Source organism: Hydra vulgaris, chromosome 09, assembly GCF_038396675.1.
Source record: "Hydra vulgaris chromosome 09, alternate assembly HydraT2T_AEP".
In the NCBI taxonomy this organism is placed as follows: domain Eukaryota; kingdom Metazoa; phylum Cnidaria; class Hydrozoa; order Anthoathecata; family Hydridae; genus Hydra; species Hydra vulgaris.
Window position 1 is genome coordinate 19430369 of NC_088928.1, and position 23486 is coordinate 19453854.

The window sequence follows — 23486 nt, forward strand, 5'->3', positions numbered from 1 at the left end:
GTTTGGGGAATGGTCCTTAGATTAGTGTGTGGTGGATGTAGTAATTTTCTTCTTATACTTTTTAGGATTTAATTCTTATACAATCATTACTTTTAAACACATTTTAATATCCAGTTCTCACTAGAAAACTGGAATACAAATTTACTGCAAAGTGTTTATTGTATTTTGCTTTGACTGTAATATATTTTTTAAATTCCTTTCCTGCTGTTTTTTCATCAAGCAATAGTCGTTACTAAATATTTAAAAGCAATACTCAAATTAAAACAGAACATGGTAATATGCCAGCCCACCACCATAAAGTATAAAATTTATAGCAATTATAAGATGGTATTTTGAAAATACTGAAGACCAATCCGTTATGTTTTTTTCCATTTTTAACACTGCTTAAAAGGTAAAAGATATAACACAAAGTTTTTATGGATTAAATTAAATAAAATTGAAATTAAAAACCTATTGTTCCAAAACTATTTAATTTTTGCATTTGTTTTAAAGATCAATACATTTTACATTCTATTACTTTTATGTAACTTTTTTTAATGAATTAACCTCCCAAGGCTGAGGAGGTCTGAAATGGCCAGAATGTGGTATAACCAGGGGTGTGATGGGTTGGAACTTGGAATTTCTTGTTTACAAGGCAAGCTTTCTATCACTATACCACTACCGCATTGGTAGTGGTTTAAATTATTCATATACATAAGTAATATAAGTTCAAACTATTTTAACAATGGCATCTCTTATACAACAGTGAAAATATGAATAAAAAAAACAATTTAAAAAAGAAATTTTACTTGGTCAAGCAATCAATAATACTTTTCATATTCATTGTCCAAATAAGAAATATGTTAAAACCAGACTGATTCAGGATAAGACTTTTTCTAGTTTGCAGCTCTCAAAAGTTGAAACTAGATAAATGGGCAGGATAGATAAAGGATAGAAACAGATAACAACTGATGTTATACATTTTACAAATATTAAAATCAAATTGCTTCACTTGAAAAACTTTCCTCTTGCAATTTCTATTAGGTCCCTTGATATTGAAAAATCTTTGTTAAAAAAATGAAAATAAAATTGTATTTACTTTGAAAAAGTTGAATTTATCACAAATTTATTGCAAAGTATCACTCATAGGAGATTTATAATATGCTGCTGAACTATCAATTTTTCCAAAAGGCAGTAATGTGTTTCTATAATTTAGAAAACAATGGAAAATGTTTTAAAATTCATTCATAGGAATAAGACAAAAATGTAATTTATTTAGAATGAAGCTGTTTTCAAACCTTCCAGATAAAACTATCAATACATTAAAATTAGTAAAGAAGATAGTTTGAAATTCATAAAAATAAACATTTAGATCAAATTCAAATAAAGTTTCTTATCTTCAAGGCAAGGCTATGCAAAACAAAGTTTTTAAAGCAATCAAAAGTTGCAATAAGTAGCAACTATTTGCTTATTTAGCACAAAACAAATAACAACTTTTTTTATAACCCTCTTTTATAGGGTGAAATAGCATGATTAACAAGACAGTTTATTTACTGAAAAAAAATATTATTCACAACAAATATTTGCTATTGATATAAATATCCTAATCTTTTTTGACTTTCCTACAAAATTCTAATTTTGGCTTATTTTAGGCTAAAAACGAAAATAATTGAATCAAATTCAGCAGTACTCAAAATAAAAATTTTAATGTTTTTTTAATAGTTTGGATTCTTATGTGTAAGAGATCATGTTTTTTTCAGACGTGCAATTTTTAAAATTTTTATTTTTTGGCCAGCCTTAATATATATATAAATATATATATATATATATATATATATATATATATATATATATATATATATATATATATATATATATATATATATATATATATATATATATATCTGTGTGTGTGTGTGTATTAGGGATGTGAATTTTTGGTAACTCCTGTTTTCAATATAAAAAACAGATTACCTTTGGTTTGAAAGTAACTGAAAAGTCATTGGTTTTATTTAATTTTTCATAGAGATTTCAGAAACAATAAAAATAAAAATAAGTTGCTTAAATTTTATATACAAAAAACAAAAATTTTAAACTAAAAATTGAAATGTCGTTTTTGTTTGCAATATTTTTTTTTTTTTAAATGTTTCAGAAGAAAAAATTTTAAATTTTAAAATCACTATAAAATTCTGGTTTTTTTGAGACCCAGGTTCATATACTTTCAAAGAAAAAAAATTCACTGATATATAGGAGCCAGTGTGTAATCAAGGGTCATGGTGGGTGACCTTTTTCAAAAATTAAATAAAACCAATGACTTTTCAGTTACTTTCCAACCATAGTTCATCTGTTTTTTATATTGGAAGCTAATGATAGTAAATGACCGGGGCTATGGCCGGGGCCAGGTTTGATAACACATAGCCATGACCAGGGCCGGGTTTATGATCAGGGCTGCTTAAATATCAATAGATCTTATAAAAATGTTATTTTTAATTTAAATTTATGATATGAATTTATTTAAAAACAATATTTTATAGGATCTATCAATTTTAATGTAGCCCTGGCCGGGTTTATGACCGGGGCTGCATTAATATTGATAGATCCTATAAAAGTATTGTTTTTAATTATAACTTATATCATAAATTTTAATTAAAAATAACATTTTTATAGGATCTATCAATATTAATGTAGTCCTGGTCATAAACCCGGCCCCGGTCATCTATGTCTCAGCTTTGTGTTATCAAACCTGGCCCCAGCCATAGCCCCGGTTGTTTACTAGCTAATGATACCAAAAATTTACCAAAAAGTTACATCCCTAATGTGAGTGTATCTATGCGTTCATCTATGCGTTGTGAAAAGTTTTGGACAATTTGTACTATGTAGCAAACATTACAGCTAGCACAATTAAATTTGTAAACAATATTTGATTTATTATTTCTTGGAAGTAAATCATTTAGTGAAAAGTATTGCTTAATTTTAAAAGAAGAAAATTATAATTTGAGAATTAAATCTTTTTTTTATAACTCTTTAGTTAATTCATTAATTTTGATTTGGATATTTCTAGAACTATCACCTATATATGGCAAACTAAAATATTTGTAATTAAGGGATTCATTATTGTTGAATTTAGATGTACCAAATTTTTTATTTAAATAGTTGTTTACACATTTATCATTAAGTTTATTTGAGTACTGATTTTTTAATAAGACCTTTTTTAGGTTATTAATATTATAATGGTAACCAAACCAGGTTTTATTAATTTTAAAACAATGGTTAATAAGAGTTTTAATTAGCCCAAGTTTGTAGCTAATTAAGGTAAAGCTAAAAATGTTTGTCAATAAACCAGTATATGTCTTCTTATGGTAAATATTAGTGATCGACTCTAGAAAAATAGTACTATTGGTTATTGTTCAAATTTTTAATGCATTTTAGGTAGGCCATATATACGTGTTGGTTGTGATCTTGTCGGATAGATTTGCTTATATTGCTCTTTAGTAAAAAAAATTTCATTATGCAAATGAGATTAGTTTTTACATAAAACTGTTTGCTTAAATTGGACAGCAAACCTTTACAAGTTTTGGTCAGCAAATGCAAAACCTAACAGAACTTGCTGAAATTTTTCCTATTATTTGCCAGTTACAGGGTACTAAGTAAATGGTTATTTTTGGAAGTATGTATAGTTAAGAGAAATTTGCAATCATTTGCTGTTATCAAACAATGAAAACGTTTTAACTTACCACCAATGAGTGTTCTTGTTGGTCATGTGATTCAAGAAACGTTGCCAATATGAGAGTATAAAAGAGTAAACAAAGTCAATATAATAAAAAATATACCATTAAGATTTTTAAATAGATTTTTAGGGTAGCATTTTATTGCACATAAAACTTTATAAAATATTAATTATGATATATGATAGGTGTTATAAATTATATATCGAAACTAACTAAAAAAAAAGACAACCATAAAATTAGATTTTTTAAACTTCCTGAAATTCTAAAATATGGAGAATCTCATACAACGTTAGATGAAATTGTTCATTCAGTATGTGCTTTGGTTAACTTATGTCCATCTTTAGTAGAATTTAATTAGCAATCAATTTGAACAATAATTTAAAAATTAAGTTTAATTACAAGATAAATTAAACTAATTCTTTTTTTTAATATATATTAAATAACTTTTCCACTCTCAATATTTTTGTTCAACAGTTAATAAAGTTTTTTTTTCTCAGCCTTTTTTTTACTTTTACAATGTTTAAATTTATAATATCTCTAAAGGTAAATGGTTTTTTGTTCCAAAACCATTTACCTTTGGGGATTTTTAATTTTACAATGTACATTGGTACATCTTACAATCATATTGCCATCTTTTGAACTGGTGTGTCAGTAACAAATTAGATCCTGAAATGATAAAACATTACTTTTAATGTTTTCAGGTTTACTAGTTTTGAAAGTAATTTTTTAAGGATAAGGATACTTTTTTTAAATTCCTTTGGTATGTTAAGATATCTTCACAAAAGAATTAAAAAGCCCTTTACTGTCCATAAAAAAAATTACAGCATTAATAATCAGTAACAAGAAGTTGAGTTTGTACTTGATAGTAATTTCCTTGGTCTTCTTTTAAGTGATAATTGATTGTTTTTTTCTAATTAATGACAACAAGTTTTTTTATTTTCAATCATATCTTGTAATGGTTTTTCTATAACTGTATAGAAATTTAATTTCTATACAGTTATAAAAAGACTAAGCATATTTTTTAAAAAAGAACACTTAACAACACTATCTGGTACTTTAGAATTATAAGATTCAGTAGAGTATTTATGAGCTGATTTAGGGATTTAAGGGTTGTTCCTATAATAGCTGCCTTTAATTTTGATTTATTTAGTTAATTAAAAAAACATTTTGTTGTTAACTTTGCTGGCAAGTTTGGTAGTAACCATTAAGAATTATAATCAGTTACTGTTTAAGATATTCACATTTTAACAGTTTTATTAATCCAAATTAAAACTGAAAACATTAAAAGTAATGTTTTATCATTGCTTCAGCGAGGCCAGCCTTGCAATTTTATATTGTGGATATTAAATTTTGTATATATACATGGATTAATTTGGGTATCATTTAGATGTTTAGAATAAAACATCTAAAACTTTTATCAAATATATTTCATTCTTATTTAAATGCTTACATACTTTATAGAAATTCATATCCTCAGCTGTATAAGAACTTGATGAAAGTAATAGATAATTTAATAAATCAATGTAAGTTATGGTTGGAAAGTTTTCTTCATTGTTTTTGAATTTGTTATCTGGAATTAAGAAAATGTCTATGTGCTTTTGTATAAGGTTTGTGATCATATCTGTCTTTGAAAGGTACATCTAATGTTTTGTAGTACGACATTTCTTTATAGTAAATATAGTAAATAAACTTGATATTGATTTTAAAAATTATAAAAATCTTGATTATTATACCACATTGGTATTAAATATTTTAGTAATATATTAATATTGATACTAAAACCTAATAAAAATTTATTACAAATGGCATTAAATTTAGTACCGCAAACAGTTTGTTTACTTTTTTTTATCCTCTCAAAACGGGAACAATAAAAAAGTTATGTAACCCACCCAAAAACTATAGATTTTAAGTTTCAAATATGCTAATTATTTATTAAAATAAAAAGTAAAATATTAGTTATATGTTATCATTTTTTTTAAATGTTTTTTTGTTATAATTTGGTACTTGGTATTCAGCTGAATAGTTTGAAATATTTAGCATAATACCAAATAGTAAAAAAAAAATGCTTAATAAGCCGAATACCTAATAGTTATAGAATATTCTTGACATCTCTATGCTCTATAGAAAAGTGTTGGTTTAAGTAAAGTATAGTCTAACTATTTTATGTTTTAAGTTTAATATATTAAGACACCTGAATACCAAAAAAACCCAACAGAAAGCAAAAAAAGCTATAACTTAAACTTTAAAACTAAAGGAACTTTTGAAAATACAACATGTTAATAAGATGTAAACATCAAAAAATACTTTTAAAGAACACAAATATATTAAATAAATCAATAATACACCATCAAAAGCATATAAGACCAATAATTAAAGGCATATCCATTATTTTAAATAACCTCAGTACATCTATGAGACATAGAATCTATATATTTGTCAATTTGAATTAACTTTATTTGTTGCCAGGCACTTGGAAGTTCCTGATAAAATTGATCTGCAACACAAACACACTTTGTCATCTAGCTGTTTTCTTAAACTTTCGCTAGGATTTAGGTTAGGAGGTTGCACAGGCTATTGCATTACAGTGACCTAATTTGTTTTGAGCCATGCTTTAACTAGTTTAGATGTATGTTTTGGATCATTGTTATGTTCGAATGTCCACCTTAGAAGCATTTTTTTTTCCTACAAAAGGTAACATTTGAAGCTCTAGAATTTTTTTATATATTTATTTGCCTATTATTCCTTCGATGTAACTGATTCCAATTCAGAAAGTCCTAAAAAGCACCCCCAAACCATCAAACTTTTGCCACCTCCATCTTTTTTTTCTTTTTTCTTTTTCCAACATCATTGCTTCCAACAAGGCTGCAAGTCACCACTATTAGATTTGGAAGTTACTGGAAGAGAAAAGATGAAATTTATAGAGCAAGATAACAGTTGACAGATGACTTAAAATTTTGCAAATTATATGAATCTGGAAAGCAAAATGAAGGAAGTGAATTCCAAAAAACTGATGTTTGATGTGATGTTTGTTTGATGAAAAAAACTACAAAATAAGTCACAGAAAAAGGATGAAACTTAATTGAATGGTAAGTTACACAAGAATGAATTTTAATAGATAGCACAAGAGACGCTAGCTCTTTAGAGCAGTTCCCATTGTAGTATTTGTTAAAAAGAGAATGGAAAGCAGCATTATGACAACATGATAACGATTGGAGATTGGCTGCAAGAGCAGGTCCAGCTATGTTTACAATGTGTTTTTGCACCTTGTCTAAAAAAGGAAGGGCATCATCAGAAGATCCGCACCAGATATGACAATAGTATTTCATACAAGGATGGATTTGAGATTTATAGAGATAAAGATAAGAATCCTGAGTAAGAAAGTGTCAAGCACAATAAAGAGTTGCAGATTGCCTTACCTTAGCAGATGCTAATTTTGAAATGGATTTGATATATGGTTTCCAAGAAAGATCCTAAGTAAGAGTTAATCCTAGAAGATGAAGGGTAGATGACTTGTTGAGTACATTACCGTTCATAAATATAGGAAGATCTAAATTTTTGCAATAATGATTGGCTGAAAAAAAATTTAGAATTTTTTCAGCCAATCATTGAATTAAAGTTCACCAGCCACTGTGAGCCCCATGCAGTAACAGAAGTGAGATCCTTTTCAAGCTCAAATGCCCCCTCCAAGCAATCAGAAAGTACCTTTAATCAAGACAAAAATAAATGGTAGTATCATCAGCGAATAATGCCATCTTAGATGTGAGAATATCTGTTAATGTAAATTAAAAATAGTATAGGGCTAAGGATAAAACCTTGAGGAACCCCTGAAGTTACAGGATATGAAGAAGAGTGCTGTTCATCGAGGACAACTTTTATACTACGATTGGTAAGGAAGGATTCAATAATCTTAAAAATGTTACCAGAAACACCATAAGAAGAAAGCTTATGGAGAAGACCACCATGCCAAACTTTATGAAAAACTTTTGAAATGTCAAGAGCAATAGCCTTAACCTCTCCACCTCTATCTAATACACGATAAAACCTATCGGTTATTACTGTTAGCAAATCAGCTGTAGAACGAGAAGATTGAAATCCATATTGATGATCAGAAAGTAAGTTGTTAGATTCAAGATTAGAGATTAAGTGTTTGTTAATTAAAGATTCAAAAACCTTGCTTATGATAGGAAGAAGGCTAATGGGATGGTAGTTAGACAAGTCAGATCGCTCTCCAGAATTTTTGAAAATAAGGATAACAGATGCCACTTTCCAGCATGCCGGTAAACAAGACTTGGACAAGCACTTGTTAAATAGTCTTGAAAGTATAGACAATAGCTTCCAAGAACACTTCTACAAGACTATAACAGGTATGTTGTCCGGACAACAAGCTGTAGAAGAGTCTAAGCAGGAAATCACTTTAGATACAGAAGCTGGAGTGATAAGAATGTCAAGCAATAGATCAACCTGTTTGTTGGCTATATCAGGTAGAATGCAGTGGAATCAAGAGATGATATTGATGAAAAGTTCTTAGCAAACAGTTCAGCTTTGTCTTTAGGTGAGGTGACAAAATCTGAACCATACAAGAGAAGTGGAAAACATATTTGCCCTTATTATTGATAGTATTAAAAACTCTCCAGAAGTTACGAGAGCCTAATTTTTGAGATGAAATAAGAGATTTCATGACCTGAGAATACCGGGCTTTGGCGCTAAGCAAAACCTTTTTACAATGGTTTCTAGCAATAGTAAACAGATGTCTGTTTTCTGGAGAATTGTTTTGCTTATAGGTATGGAAGTTATGAATTCAATTGGAAATAACAGTAGCACAATGTGAGGTAAACCAAGGAGAAAGTGAGGCTTGACTTGAAATTGTCAAGAACAATATAGAACAAAGAGAAAAGCGATAAAGTGAAGTGGTGCTAAACAATAACACATAAAAGAGCAGTTGGTGGATTCAAACCTAGTTCCCGACAAATGGGTGAGTTCTTACAAATATAAATGCCCAGGTCAAGTATATGACTATTGGAGTCTTTACAAATTAAAGGAAGATAACCATCAACACTAAGATCACATGATGAGACACCCGAACTCAAATTAGTCTTACAAAAAGCAAGTAGGTCTAGTGAACTTTGCAAGAGATAAGACTCAACAGAAGAAAAGTTACTTCAAAGACCACAAATATTAGTGAATGATAGGTTTAGAGAATTTGGTGATGGTGATGGTTTTTTTTGTTTTTAAAGTTTTTGGTACTTTAGTCATTTTTAAATTTGTTCAAGAACTTGACGCAAAGGATAGAAAGTACTCCGGACACTATTTAATAGCCCAAGCAATTGCTTCATTACTATTAATAAATCCTAAGCTGTAACAAAGGGCTCCAAAAGTAGCCTCAATAATGCACACCAAAAGTATGAACAGGGACACTATTCATGCACAACATGGCACTGTTAGTACTCTGATATTTTACATCTTTTAATAGAATCACCCTCTCTCAGAGCTACCACAGCGTTCGGGAAACCTAACTACCAGCTGGTCTCAGAATCATAAATCTGAGTTTTAGAGCTGTACCCTTATTAGGAGATAATAGAATGAGCTACCTAATCAAAAAAACAGAGACATAAGCAAAACCCATACATTGAGTCAAGAAGATCCAGCATTCAACATCCTAAACTGGAAACAATGTATTATAAATATATCTTTGCCAGCCTAATAGATGAAGAAGGGGTGCAAGGCTGGTCAACAGATAGAATCTGTTTACCCCTTGAGTCTTTGTCTAGGAGGCCTTCTACAACACAGTAGATGGATGCATTTAACATTTGCCCAAGATGAGCATTAATGAGACATTATCTTTAACCTTTACTCAACCAAAAGCCCCAAGGCAGAGGGTGTTTTAAGTCAGTGTTGGCTTTTCCTAGCCTTTACTTAAAAAATAAAAACCGTTTTATACAAGGCAGTAGGACATGAAGCAGGTTGTACTAGGTTACATGTTACCAGTAGCAGGACAACCTAACATGACCTGACTTTATAATATATTTTTTGACTGACTTCATATATGACTGACTATAATATATATTTTATCACTGATTATAAATATATAATATATATTTTATTATACCTGACTATAATATATGTTTTATGGCTCTTATAGTATACATTGGTTTTAATTGTTTGCCATTTCGTTTACTACCTGAACCATTTATGTTAAACTTCAAATCATGTGACCATAGGATTTTTCTTCATAGGATTGTTCTTTTGTCCAATTATTGTGAGTTTTTTCAAACTCTAAACATGGTTTTTCTCCGAATTAAATGATTTTTTACGCCGCACAATAGCTATACAATCCTGTTTTATCCAAACTTTGTACAGTACTTTGTGAAATATCTAGATGAAATTCTCAAACTGTAACTTGCATTAGCTAATGGTTTTTTTTTAACATACCTAATAATTTTACAATAGTATGTAGAGTACTTTTTTTTTGTTATCCACCTAAATGCTCAGTTTTAACAGTTTATTTTGTTTTGTAGTTATTAACTAATCAATTTATAACTGCCTCTGAAATTTTATATTTTTCACATAAACCACTTTGTGTAGTTTCATTATTATAATCTTCAATAATTTTTTGTTTAAAAACACTGTTATATTTATTACAAGCGATCTCGTCACTTTTAAGCAACAATTTTTCAATATTCTTTTGCAAAACAAGACCATAGTTAGTCAATATAATATAAAATAATAATTTTAAACAAAATATATCTTTGTAAACTAAAACCTTTAAAATGTTTTGAAAATAAAGTTAAATAGCAGTGTAATTTTATTAATAAACTGCTTTAAAGTTAAACTTCCTTTTGTTTTAAAAAGGTCAGGGTAACAATGTCAGTTTTTGCTATGTCTAATAACACCTGTCCAACAACAGATGTATAACTACAGCTGTCCAACAACATCTGTAAATACACTGAGGTATAATAACATCTGTCCAACAACATCTGAAATTTCATTGATGTCTAATAACATCTGTGAAAAAGTATATGATTATTACAGATGTAGTTACATCTTTTCAATTATCTAAGTATAACTACATCTGTACAACTACATCTGTGAGTTCTTCAAATGTAGTAACATCTTTCAATTATATTAAAAATAACTACAGGATTTTTTTTTGATGTAATTACATCTGGAAAAAAGATTAAATTATAATGCACTATTTTAATCAGATGTAGTTACATATGATTACAGATGTAATTATATCTGGAGGAAATTCTTCCAGATTTTATCGATTATTAAATTATAATGCATTATATTAATCAGACAGATGTTGTTGGACAGTATTTGTTGGACAGATGTAGTAATCTTTTACCGTTTTAAAATACTACTAATTTACCAATGTTTTATGTTCATTAAAAATATATAGATATATTCTCGATTTACCTGTAATTAACATATTTAAAAGGTTTTAAGTTTCATTCTTATTATAATTATTAAAAAAAATTTTTGTAGGAAAAGTATTTTTTTTTTAGAGTTCCCTTAATTATAGAGAACAATGTGTATAAATGGAGAGACTTCATTGTGAAAAATACTGCATAATCTGTCCATAAACTTATTGCTAACTCAAGCATACTTTAGTATAGATGTCTTTAAACTTGTGTATGCAAGTATATTTCAGTATTGGTGTAAATGAAAACTTATCAACTTGTATAATAGCATATATATAACATATCTTTAAAACTATGAGCTTAATACTTTGCATAATGTAAGATTCTAAACTCATAGGGTTAGAGATTTGTTAGAGGGATATCAACTTTTAAAATAGGTTTTAGTATGTACATATACCTGTCTGTAATCTTGACAATTTTTATATATTTCTTGTTGATTGCTGCATCATCTTGTGTTGATCCCACCAATCTTTTTCAAATTTAATTAAAAAACTCTTTGAGTGATTTCATACTTTTCAACCATTGCTTCAGCATTGCACAAACTAAAGATGGAGACTAATCTTAATTTGTATAGTATTTTTTTCACAACAATGCAGACTTGTTCCAAAAAGTAGTGTACTCGACAACACTTGAACCAAATTTTCTTTCCATTGCAATTTTTGAAACAATTTCTGAAACCATTTGATTTTTCTAATTGTTAAAATCAGCATTGGTATGCTTCATTACCTCTTATTTTTTGAAAGTTAATATCCTTCTTCTTTGATCGCATCACAAATGAGCTGATTTCTGCTGAAAGCTGTAATGGATGTTCCATTTGTGGCCATGTTGGAAACTATTTTATTTAAGCTCTTATGTTGAATAAAATTAATCATTGTTTTAGGTTTCTTTTCTGCTAAGAGTTTTTTCAGTTCAGATCTTCAAGAGCACTTAATGATATAATCACAACGATTGAAAACTCCTTTTTTATCCTTAGTCACAGGATTGTTTTGTTTTGTTGCAAACTCAGAGCAGATGACATCTCTATTGAATTAAGGTGTACATTATATATACATATATAATATATATTCCTTGTGTTAAGAATAAAATCTACTTTTTACAGAAGTATAGAAATAGTTATTCCCAAATTTAATTAGTTAAGCCAATAATATAAACAACTCAACCTCACTGGTATGATTTGTAATCTTATTTATAGGAAAGAGAATCAGTATTATGTTTTATGAAACATTTATTTTTATATTTTATTAAACCATTACAAGTAATTATAATATGTTTTAGTTTATCGCTACGACTTTATTTCCATTTGTTTTAGAATTTACTGTGCAGAATTAATTGCTCAAGGAAACAGTTTTGCAATTATTGTATATTTTGTTATTTAATTCTCTAAAAACAACTGCATGTGTTGCAACCTTTAATGATTATTCTAAATGAGTATAAGAAATGATTGTCCATAGGGAAATGGCTTTGTAACGATCTTTTGCACTCACTTTTCACAAAACAAATATTTTTATGACTAATTTATTGAAGCACTACTCTGTTCCATTTTGAAAATCCAGAAATCGTTCAAAAATCAAACTGTTTTAAATTTTATTATTTTTTTATTTAATTGCTTCAAAATATATATATATATATATATATATATATATATATATATATATAATATATATATATATATATATATATATATATATATATATATATATATATATATATATATATATATATATATATATATATATATATATATATATATATATATATATATATATATATTAGGGGTGTTCACATAACCACTGGAAATAAAAAATTTCTCTGATCTGAATGCACACTAGTTTATTTTGTGCCAATTGGCATTAAAATTTACTGTGCAAAAGATAATTGAAATAAATTAATGTTTAGAGGTTGCTCAATGGCCTTTTAGTTTTACAATAATAGCATTACGCCTTAATTTCCTAATTTTATCCCATGTTCAATTTAGATAAAATATTAAACAAATTTGATGTATTATTGTCTTTTATGAGCTAACTTCTTTGGTCATGTGACAAGCAGCCATCTTGTCATCTGATGTTTTTGATTGAAAAACATTTTCATTAATTGTAATTTTTTGCTGAACAACTGAAATGTTTAAAGATTTTGAGGTTCTTATTTATTTTAATCCTATAAAATAATAATTATAGCTGTTATGCCAATATCTTGTTTTTTAGTGCTAAATATTGTTGGGTGACTTAACTTACTTTAGTGATTGTAGTTTTGTAATACTTATGATTTCATCACATTCATATTGAAATATTGATCACATATTTTAAATTATGTTTGCAAATTAATATTTATTTTCTCAAGTTGAGTTTAATTTGGTATCATTTAATTTTAGCTTGTTGCTGAAAATGAGTGCAAAGATAAGTCCTTTAAATTTTCCTGTGACATGTAATCAAACTGCAATATGGTTGATTGGTCAACCTGAGAAGAACCTACCAAACAATGTCCTTCCAACGGTGGTTGATGTGTTAAGGACGCTTTTCCACTATCACAAAGCATTGAAATGAACAGTTCCAGCCAGTGCAAAAGCAACATCTAATGGTTTAGCTCACATTTGGAAAAAAGCCAGAATTCCAATGACTTACCAGCCTCATATTAAATCAAAAGTGAAAGCATGTGTTGATGAATGTAATTTAATTAAAAAGAATAAAGGAAGAGCTAGTAAGTCACAGATTGCTAGAGAGAAAGATTTTAGTATCAAATTAGATTTACTGTTTGATATTGCACACAAGGATGCAAACAAGCTAATTAAAATTAATGAAGATAAAATATTTCTGGAAGACCAAAAGAATGCTTATATGATGAAGGTGGCTGGAGAAGATGTAAAATAATCTCAACAAGAAAAGCGAACAGCAGAGCATCATCAAGCAGAAACAAAAAGAGAGCAGAATGAGGAAGAGAGAAGACAAAAAGCAAATGCTGTCCTTACCTCTAGCTGTAGCCACTTTAGTCTTGATTGTGATAGTGATAGCAAAGCAACAGAAGTCAGTGACATTCCTGATGACAATGATGATTATAAAATAGAAATTCTGGTTTATCACAAAAAACTAGTAACCCAATCAACTGACTGTGAACAAAGTCCTAAAAATAAAAAGCCATGTATTCTGAATGAAGTTTTGCCTTCTCCAGATGTATCATCCACACTTGATCGATTCAATTTATCCGACCGAAAATTCACAATATTGGCAGCTGCAATTGCTAGAGCAAGTGGAGAGGACCTCCAAAGTACACCATTATCAAGATCAACAGTCCGCCGCAAACGCATCATGCACCGTTCATCAACTGAAAATCATATTCGGCAGAAATTTATGTCAAGTGAGAAACAACATATGGTCGTCCACTGGGATGGTAAGATGATGAGAGACAGCACCAACTATGAAAATCCAAAGTCCAATGTTGATAGAATTGCTATTGATGCGGCTGGTTGTAATCTGGAGAAAATACTGGGTATTGTAAAGATATCATCTGGCACTGGACTGGCACAAGCAAAAGCAACCTTCCAGTTACTGACCATATGGATTGTTGCAAATTATATTGTCGGTATGTGTTTTGACACAACAGCATCAAACACGGGTTCCAAAAATGGTGCGTTCATCTTGCTAGAGAAGTTGGTGGAGTAAAACCTTCTCTACTTTGCTTGCCGTCACCATATGCATAAAGTAATTATTGGGGAAAAATACTCAGTTTTACTTGGACCCAGCAGTGGGCCCAACATAGCTCTATTTGAACGATTTCAGAAGTGTTGGCCAAGCATAAATCTAGCCAATTATGCTCCATTAGATGACGCCCATCTTGTTGAACCACAGCTTCAGCAACTTAGATCAGAGGCTGGTTGCTTTCTGCAGCCTTTCTTATCAGATGACTCTTCGTACTTACCAATAAAAGACTACAAAGAGATGATCGAGCCTTTTAATTTTGTACCTTTTAATTTTGGATTTTCCGTTATCAGACTATGCCACTAAGAAGTATCACTTTCGCATGCCGAGAGCTTATCACATGGCTAGATGGATGTCTAAAGTCATCTGTTGTATGAAGATATACCTCTTAAGAAATGAATTCAAGCTGACTATGAAAGAACAGAACAACTTGTGCGAATTTTGTATCGTTGCTGCTCATATCTATATACCAGCATGGATTGCCTGTCCGATTTCAAGTGATGCTCCAGCAAATGACCTGATGCTCTACACAAGAATTAAGCAATATTCTGAGATCAACAAGGTCATTTCAAATGCTGCTATGAAGAAGCTTCAAAATCACACTTGGTACCTCGGGTCAGAAATGATTCCACTTTCATTATTTTCTGACAGGGTTTGTGACACAGAAAAAAAGTTGATTATTGAAGCTATGATTCAAAGTGGAGCTGATGGGAGTGTCAGGGGTATAAAGTGTCCAGCAGCAGAATTAAACAAGTTGGAAACGAAGCAACTTCATGAGCTTCTTACATCATCATCAACTGCTGCTTTGCAGTCACTTGGTCTCGATGTAACCATTTTATCTGGAACCGATCCAAAGACCTGTGAGGAAATTGCTGAATTTTGTTATACTAAAGCAATTGTTAAATCTGTGGAAGTTATCAATGACACTGCTGAGCGTTCTGTTGCTCCTATGAGCACATTTAATCAATCCATCACAATAACTGAATCTGAAACGCAGAAACTAATACAAGTTGTTGAGGACAACAGAAAAAGCATTCCAGATTGCCGCAAAAGCATCATAATGACATATGCCACTGTTGCTACAGACTAAACTTTTGATCTTGTAAATAGTGCAACATTTGAATGTTATTTGCATTATTTACATTATATCATAGCTATAACTCAAGTTTTTTTAATATTGTTGTTGCGGCAAATGCTTTTAACACAGTAAATTTTTATTTTCCTTGAGTAACCTTTAAATATTATCTAAAACACCTAAGATTTTGCACAGAAGTTTTTTTCAATCAAAGAAACAATATTTAAAACTGTGCAACATTTAATTCAAAAAAAATTTTTTTGGACACCCCTAATATATATATATATATATATACACACATACTCAAATATATATATATATATATATATATATATATATATATATATATATATATATATATATATATATATATATGTATATGTACACACACACTTAAATATATACATACATATATATATAAACATATATATATACATATATGTATATACCTATATATATATATATATATATATATATATATATATATATATATATATATATATATATATATATATATATATATATACATATATATATATATATATATATACATATATATATATATATATATATATATATATATATATATATATATATATATATATATATATATATATATATATATATATATATATATATGTATATATATATATATAGTTCAGTGTATCAAAACTACTGTGACTGTGCAGTGACAGATGCTCATAAAACTATAAATACATATTCGTCACAAAAGTTTTCGTACACCAATAAAACTAATACCAAATAACATGCAATTCCTTAGTAGTTGGTTAAAACTTGTTTGCTCATAAATTTTTGTTAACCCTTTTCTGCATAATTTTTTATATTTTTAGCAAAGCAAATTTTTTTTATTTGCATTTAATGGAGTAAAAACAAAACTTGCTATTGTGAAAAAAAATTCTTACTCCTAAATATGGATTTTTATGATTTTTAAAATTGTATCATATATGATACAGCATGCATAAATAGTACAACATTATCATATTATTATAAAGCAAAACTTTGCAGGAAAGTTTTATTTCAACAAAATAACTATATAAACAAAACATTATACATGAGAGCAATGAATAATTAGACAAAATATTTTAAAACAATTCCTTTCTTTGTTCAGACAAAGTCCAACATTGTATTTTTCACATATTATATATGTTAACGCTGAGCAGCCATGAAGTTTACAGCAAGAACGAATGCTACCTACAATTGGCCAATTCCCAACAACATCAGTTTGTACACAAATATGAGGCATATGATGTTTGGGTCCTCTTTTTGCTGGAACACTAGAATATTGCTCGGAAGGACAACCACACTTTCATGACAAATCTTTTTCATCAGATAAAACAAATCAGCTCCAAAAAAATAAAATATTACTAAAGGAACTTTGCAGTTTTCTTTATTCCAAAGTATCCTTGCATTAACAATAGTCATGTCAATGAAGTGAAAAAAGATAAGATGTTACCATTTTTGGAGCGAACTTTGTTTTGATAATAATTCAAAAGAGAGTCAAGTAAATCAACACCTCCCATATGTTTATTATAAATTTGAACTACATTTTGACATGAAACCAGGTTTTTTTTTGCCTTCTGATTTTGAAAATTTTTGAACTTCTGTTGTTGGTTGGCTACCAACATAGTTTGACAACAAACTTAACATTTTATTATCAAACCAACACACAGCAGGTAGCTTTACTCCTTCAATAACAGTCAATTGCTCAATATGATACCTACATTTTTGTTTTTTAATTTCTTTTTTTGTTGGTAAAGGGCAATTTTTTGATCAGTTTTGACAAACAGTTCCTAACATAAGTATACCTTGGCCACACATATAAACTTGCAATGGTATACTGTTAAACCAGTTGTCAACATACAATTTATGGTTGCAATTATGAGGAATAATGTGTGCAAGCCTTTTAACAACATTTCCACTAGCACCAATATCTGGTTCATTTGGAGCACACACATTGTCAGACTTTCCAGTAAACAATTCAAAATTATAACTGAATCCTGAAACACCACTTAGAACATATACTTCATATCCCCATATATGCGGCTTCTTTGGGTTATATTGTTTTAGTGATCTGCGCCCTTTAAATGGAATATTTTTTTCATCAACTACTAAATTTTCTTCAATCAGAATATTTTTAATACACTCAACAAGTTTCCTAATTAAGGGCCTTACTTTGTGTAATTTGTCCACACTAGTTGCCTCATTATTGTCAGAAAAATTTAAAAAGCATTTTATTTCTTCAAATGAGTTAAGACTCATTATTTCTGCAACACGGCATACTTCGAAGGAAGATGACCAATAATCTCTTGTTGTGAGGGAAATGACCAATAATCTAAAGTTTCATAATGAACATGTATAAAATAGAAGCAATAGATTTCTTTATATCACTAGCAGTACATTTTAATAGTTTTTCAGATCTTGTTTGTACTGAATACAATAAAGTATAGGAAGCGGTATCAGCCAGAAGCTCTTTTGGGAAAAGCTGAAAAAAGAAACTAAGTTCTGATCCCAGATTGCTAATATGTTCTGCAAATGCAACATTGTCATTTTTTATTATTTCAGCATTGCCCTTTAGTTTCACAAAACTCAAAACTAAAAGAATACTTCCAAAATACACATAATAATAATTACATAAATGAACTTTTAACGCATGCTGTATTATATCTGATACAATTATATATAACAAATAAACATATTGTTACAAGTTTGAGAAAACTCCAAACTAACTTTTTTTAACAAATTAAGACATGGACATTTCCATTTCAATTTTATAATCATAGTTTTCTTGATTCTACAAACATATAACTTACCAGATCAGCCTTTATTGTCTCTGGTCACATTTAGAAATAAAATATTGTCAATGTAAAAAGATAATTGAAAATTTTTATGGTTAAACATGAAAATAAATTATTAATGAAAAATTCCAATAAAATATATTGCCAAAATCATAGTTGGTGTAGCCATGCTATCCTTTGTTATAATTTGTATTATATATGATACTCTATGCAGAAATGGGTTAAGTTAATAATAATTTTTTATCCAAAAATTTAGTTATAAACATGAGTTTAAATAAGAAACATCACATGTCTAATGACATGCGTGAATTAATAATAAAATTGCATAAAGAAAAAAAATCTTTTTGTCAAATTGCCAAATTTAATGGAAAAAAGCATTCCACCGTTTAAAGTGTTTTTAAAAAATTTTAAAATGATTGGTTCTGTTAATACATTACCAAAAAGTGGCTAACCAAAAAATTTAAATTCACAACACAGAAGGAGTAAAATTTAAAAAAGTCAATTTAAATGGACATATTAGTGCACCAAAATTAGCAGTAGATGTTGAACTTGAAATTGGAAAGATAGTTATCCAAAAAATATTAGACAAATACTTAGAAAATCCGGATTAAATGGCAGAGTACCTCGAAAGAAACCGTTTTTAAGTGTAGAAAATAGACAAAAAAGATTGGAGTTTGCCAAAAAGTTTAAAACAAAGATAAACTAGTTTGGTGCAAAGTTTTATTTACTGAAGAGAGTAAGTTTAACATTTTTAGACCTGATAGCTGTGGAAAAATATGGATAAAAAAAGAATACAGAACTAGTAGAAAAAAACTTAATTCAGATAGTGAAACATGGAGGTGGAAGCGTAATGATGGGAATGGGGATCAATAACTGCAGCTAGAGTGGGGAGCTTGTTATTTATTCAGTCTAAAATGGATCTCTGGGTTTATTTGGACATATAATATTGAAAAATAATTTGAAATCAGATGCTGCTATAATAAAGTTAGGAAATAATTGGGTATTTCAACAGGATCAAGATCCAAAACATACTGCTCATGTTGTAAAATCTTGGTTCTACAATATTACAAAACAACTGTATTCTCCTCCCAATCACCAGACTTGGATCCAGAATAGGGCATGGTCACCAATAAGCTGTTAAAATGGCGCCCCCTAAAATTTAAGTTTCTCATTAAAAAATTCTGTGTTTATTTTAAATGGAAATGGAAAACTAGATAATAACAATCCATTGTTTACATACCCGTTTTAAAAATTTATCCACAGTTATGGCAGAAAACAAAACGGAACAGATTTGTTTCCTGCCATAGAAAATATCACTAATTTTCACGTATACAGTCAATATATTTTTAACATAGTTCAGTGTATCAAAACTACTGTGACTGTGCAGTGACAGATGCTCATAAAGCTACAATGACTTTGCAAATGGTAGATGACTTTTTTTTTTTAAAGAAGATAAACAAAAAAAAATAAAAGTTAATTGGTTTCAACATTGTGGAGCTATTTAGATTTGTTTTTATGTGTTAAAAATATTTTTGACAAAAACCCATATGGCAACCCTTCCCCACCGGAAACCTAATTGCGCTGGCCCTTCTTTCAAAGTGTATGCCTCAATATCTCCAGCAATCACAACTGAATTATAAATAAAAGATATATCCATTTTTAATAGAGGAATAGATGACACCATGTTTTCTTAACTTGTCTATACTCTACAAAATTGAATTGACTCTTCCTTTCACACCTTATGACAAGAGGAGTTTCAGTGGACTAAAAACTATCAAAAATTATCTGTGATCAACAATAAAAAAGTCTTTTTGGATCGACATTAATTTTAATTGAATGTAAGAGAGCATTAATTTTGAAGGCAGGCACAGGCGTCTGTAAGACATTTGTACAACACCTTATAGACTCACAAGTCTGTATGACGTTCTTAAGATGTCCAACCAACGTTCTGAACCCACTGAAATCTTATACCCAATGAAATCTTAAAAAAAAGTAAACAATCATTAACAATAAAAAGTAAATTTCTTTGTTAATGATTGTTTTCAGTAATATGTATAGTGTAAATATATTTTTAAATAACCAAACCATTGCAATAATATTAATTGTTCCTTCTTTTTTTCAACAATAATTGTTAACCAAAGTAAACATAACAAACTCAAACTTTAGGTTATTTAGTGCCATAGATGTACTTAATCCATCATTATATCTCATAAAGATTATGGAGAGAGGAACTGAGATTTCATGATTTAATTCTTTAAAAACTTTGGGATGAATGTTATCCGGTCTTGGTTTTTGCATATATTTTTGTCTTTATTGCATGAGTTAACATATTTAAGAAAGGAGCTTCTGGTTTTTTGTTATGAGAAGTTTTCAATATACTTGTTCTTTTGCGTGTATGACTGATTTTACATTGTTATTAAACCATCGAGAACTTTTTTTACAACTTTTTATTATTTGTTTTGGAATATGAGTGTTTATTTGGTTGATTAGTGTGTCATAAAATAAATTCCATGAGTCAGTAGTTGGCTTATTGTATAGCCTATTAAACCAATCAACTGATTTCATATTGAAATTTAATTGATCATAATTCCTGCAAGAGTATTAATGAATGGTATATTTTTTTTAATTGGATTTGGGTTAATGTTGATAGAAAAAGATAATAACTGACTGATGATGACTGTTCCCAATAGGTGGCTTGTGATCTACATTGGTAATCATGCTGCAATCTGAAGATTATATGAGTTTTTCTTTATTTTTATATACAATATATAATTAGTTTACAAGTATTTTTACATAAGTAAATAATTAATAATATTTGTTTAAAGTAATAAAAGTATGTGTCAATTTTACCATACAAATAACTAATTTTAATTAAAATTGATTTTAATTTGTAATTACAAAAAAATGCAGCAAAAAATGTTATTTCATTTAGATGTTTAGCTAATCAACCTTATAACAAATTTATGGATGATGAGGTATTTTTTTAATTTCATTCATTTTACATATTTTTTGATTTAATTCAAAACATCCTTTTTAATGTCTTTTGTTTTTGTTTTGCTTATTTGTTTGTTGTTTTTTTTTTGTATTTTTTTTTCTGTTTGTTTCTTTGTTTTTTCTTGCTGACAAAAGAATCGATTAGAAAAGGGTAAAATGCCATGGTATTTTCCAGCAAGGTATGGAAAATTAGCAGGTGTTAAACAAAATATTGATGACAATGATAAATACCTTTTAACATATGAGCTTGATGATGAACAAATTAGCCTGGTTACATTACAAATTAGTGCTGATGATGTTGTATTAGTCTATAACAGGTTGGAATAACATTAATACATTTTTTTGTTTGTTTGGAAAAAAATTATTTTTTAGATAAAATTATAATTTCTTTTCATTATAATGTTAAATTAAAGAGCTACCGGTATAATAACACGCACTGCTATTAAAGATTTTGAAGCTCTCTCAATGGAAGGTCAACTTAGTGTTGATATTTTGAATACTGGTTATGTTTCATCTGATTTTAGAGTATGTTAACCTTTCTCCATTTTTTAGACTTTTTTTATTAATATTACTTTACTATTAATGTTCTACCATTATAATATAACTTTATGATATAATTTTATAATATAGTTTTGTACTTTATCTCATTTTATCATTATATTAAAATTTACTTTTTATTTTAATAATACATTGAACTTAATTTTACCCATTCCATTTTATTATTACAGTGTAATAGTGAAACAGTTAGGGAAATAAGTTTAAACAAAAGTTGTAGTTTGTTAATCAGTTTCATGGTTGTAAATGAGTTTTGACTCATTTACAACCATAAAACTGTTTAAATAATTTTTTTAAAACTTTCTACTTTTCATTTACTTAAATTTACTTCCAACAAAGCTTAAGAAAACAGCTTCTTTTTTTTTTTACGTTAAGAATCTCTAAAAAGTAGAGATTAAGTAAATCAGAAAACATCAAAAACTGTAAATTATAGTCATGAAAATACGAAGACAGAATTTTTTTTTTTAAATAAAGAAGCAGTTACAGTAAAAGGATACACCATTAATGAATTAATCAAACAAGATTGTGTTCTGATGAGCTTGAGACAATAGCTCACATTAACAGTGATCGTGGTAGTATTTGTAGAAAAAAGAAAGAGATGCTTATTATGTTAAGATGAGGCTTAATCTTGGCAGCTAAAGCAGGTACAACAACATTTACAATTTACTTCCACATGATTGCCTGCTTGTTTTAAGCAATCAAAAAGTGATGCCTTTAGATCAACAATAAAGTATTTAGTTTTCTCATCACCAATTATAGGCCAGTATGCAAAACTCTAATAAAAGCTTTTTTCTCACCCCTCCCATCTCATGAATAATATTTATTACAGTTTAAAAGTTATCATCAAAGTGAGTGGGTTGAAATTTGTATTGATTTTCATAGAGTTAGTTGTTAGACTTGAGTCACACTAAAAGTTAATTAATTAAAGACTTTGCTAATAATAGTAAGAAAACTTAATAGGTAAAAAATAGAGAGGGGTCATAGTAGTCACTAAATCACTGGTTTAAAAACTGTTCTACAGATGCCATTTTTTAGCAAGCAGGAAAACAAAATTCAGTAAACATTTGTAAAATTGTAAAGAGAGTTTTGAAGTTCTGGACTTTTGAAAGATTGTGTTAGTAATGTTGTCAACAAGTTGTATAAGAGTATAAGTTTTTAATAACTTGTGAAAACCAGAGCAAGGGAGGTAATAAGTCTTAATTTAATTATTGGGTTTGTAATGGCTTAAT

The 23486-nt window shown here is 28.6% G+C and overlaps 1 protein-coding gene across 3 annotated transcripts in view; it reads left to right on the forward strand.

Annotated features, from left to right (window-relative positions):
• The window catches only part of LOC101240634 (hapless 2), a 100887-nt gene that overhangs the window by 66878 nt on the left and 10523 nt on the right, over window positions 1-23486 (forward strand). For 2 of the 3 annotated variants that reach the window (XM_065804970.1, XM_065804969.1), the window contains 3 exons: window positions 21641-21683; window positions 21838-22019; window positions 22116-22227. In XM_065804970.1, the coding sequence (XP_065661042.1) occupies window positions 21641-21683; window positions 21838-22019; window positions 22116-22227 (337 nt within the window). The remainder of the gene's footprint in view (window positions 1-21640; window positions 21684-21837; window positions 22020-22115; window positions 22228-23486) is intronic. The other variant, XM_065804971.1, reaches the window with a different exon arrangement.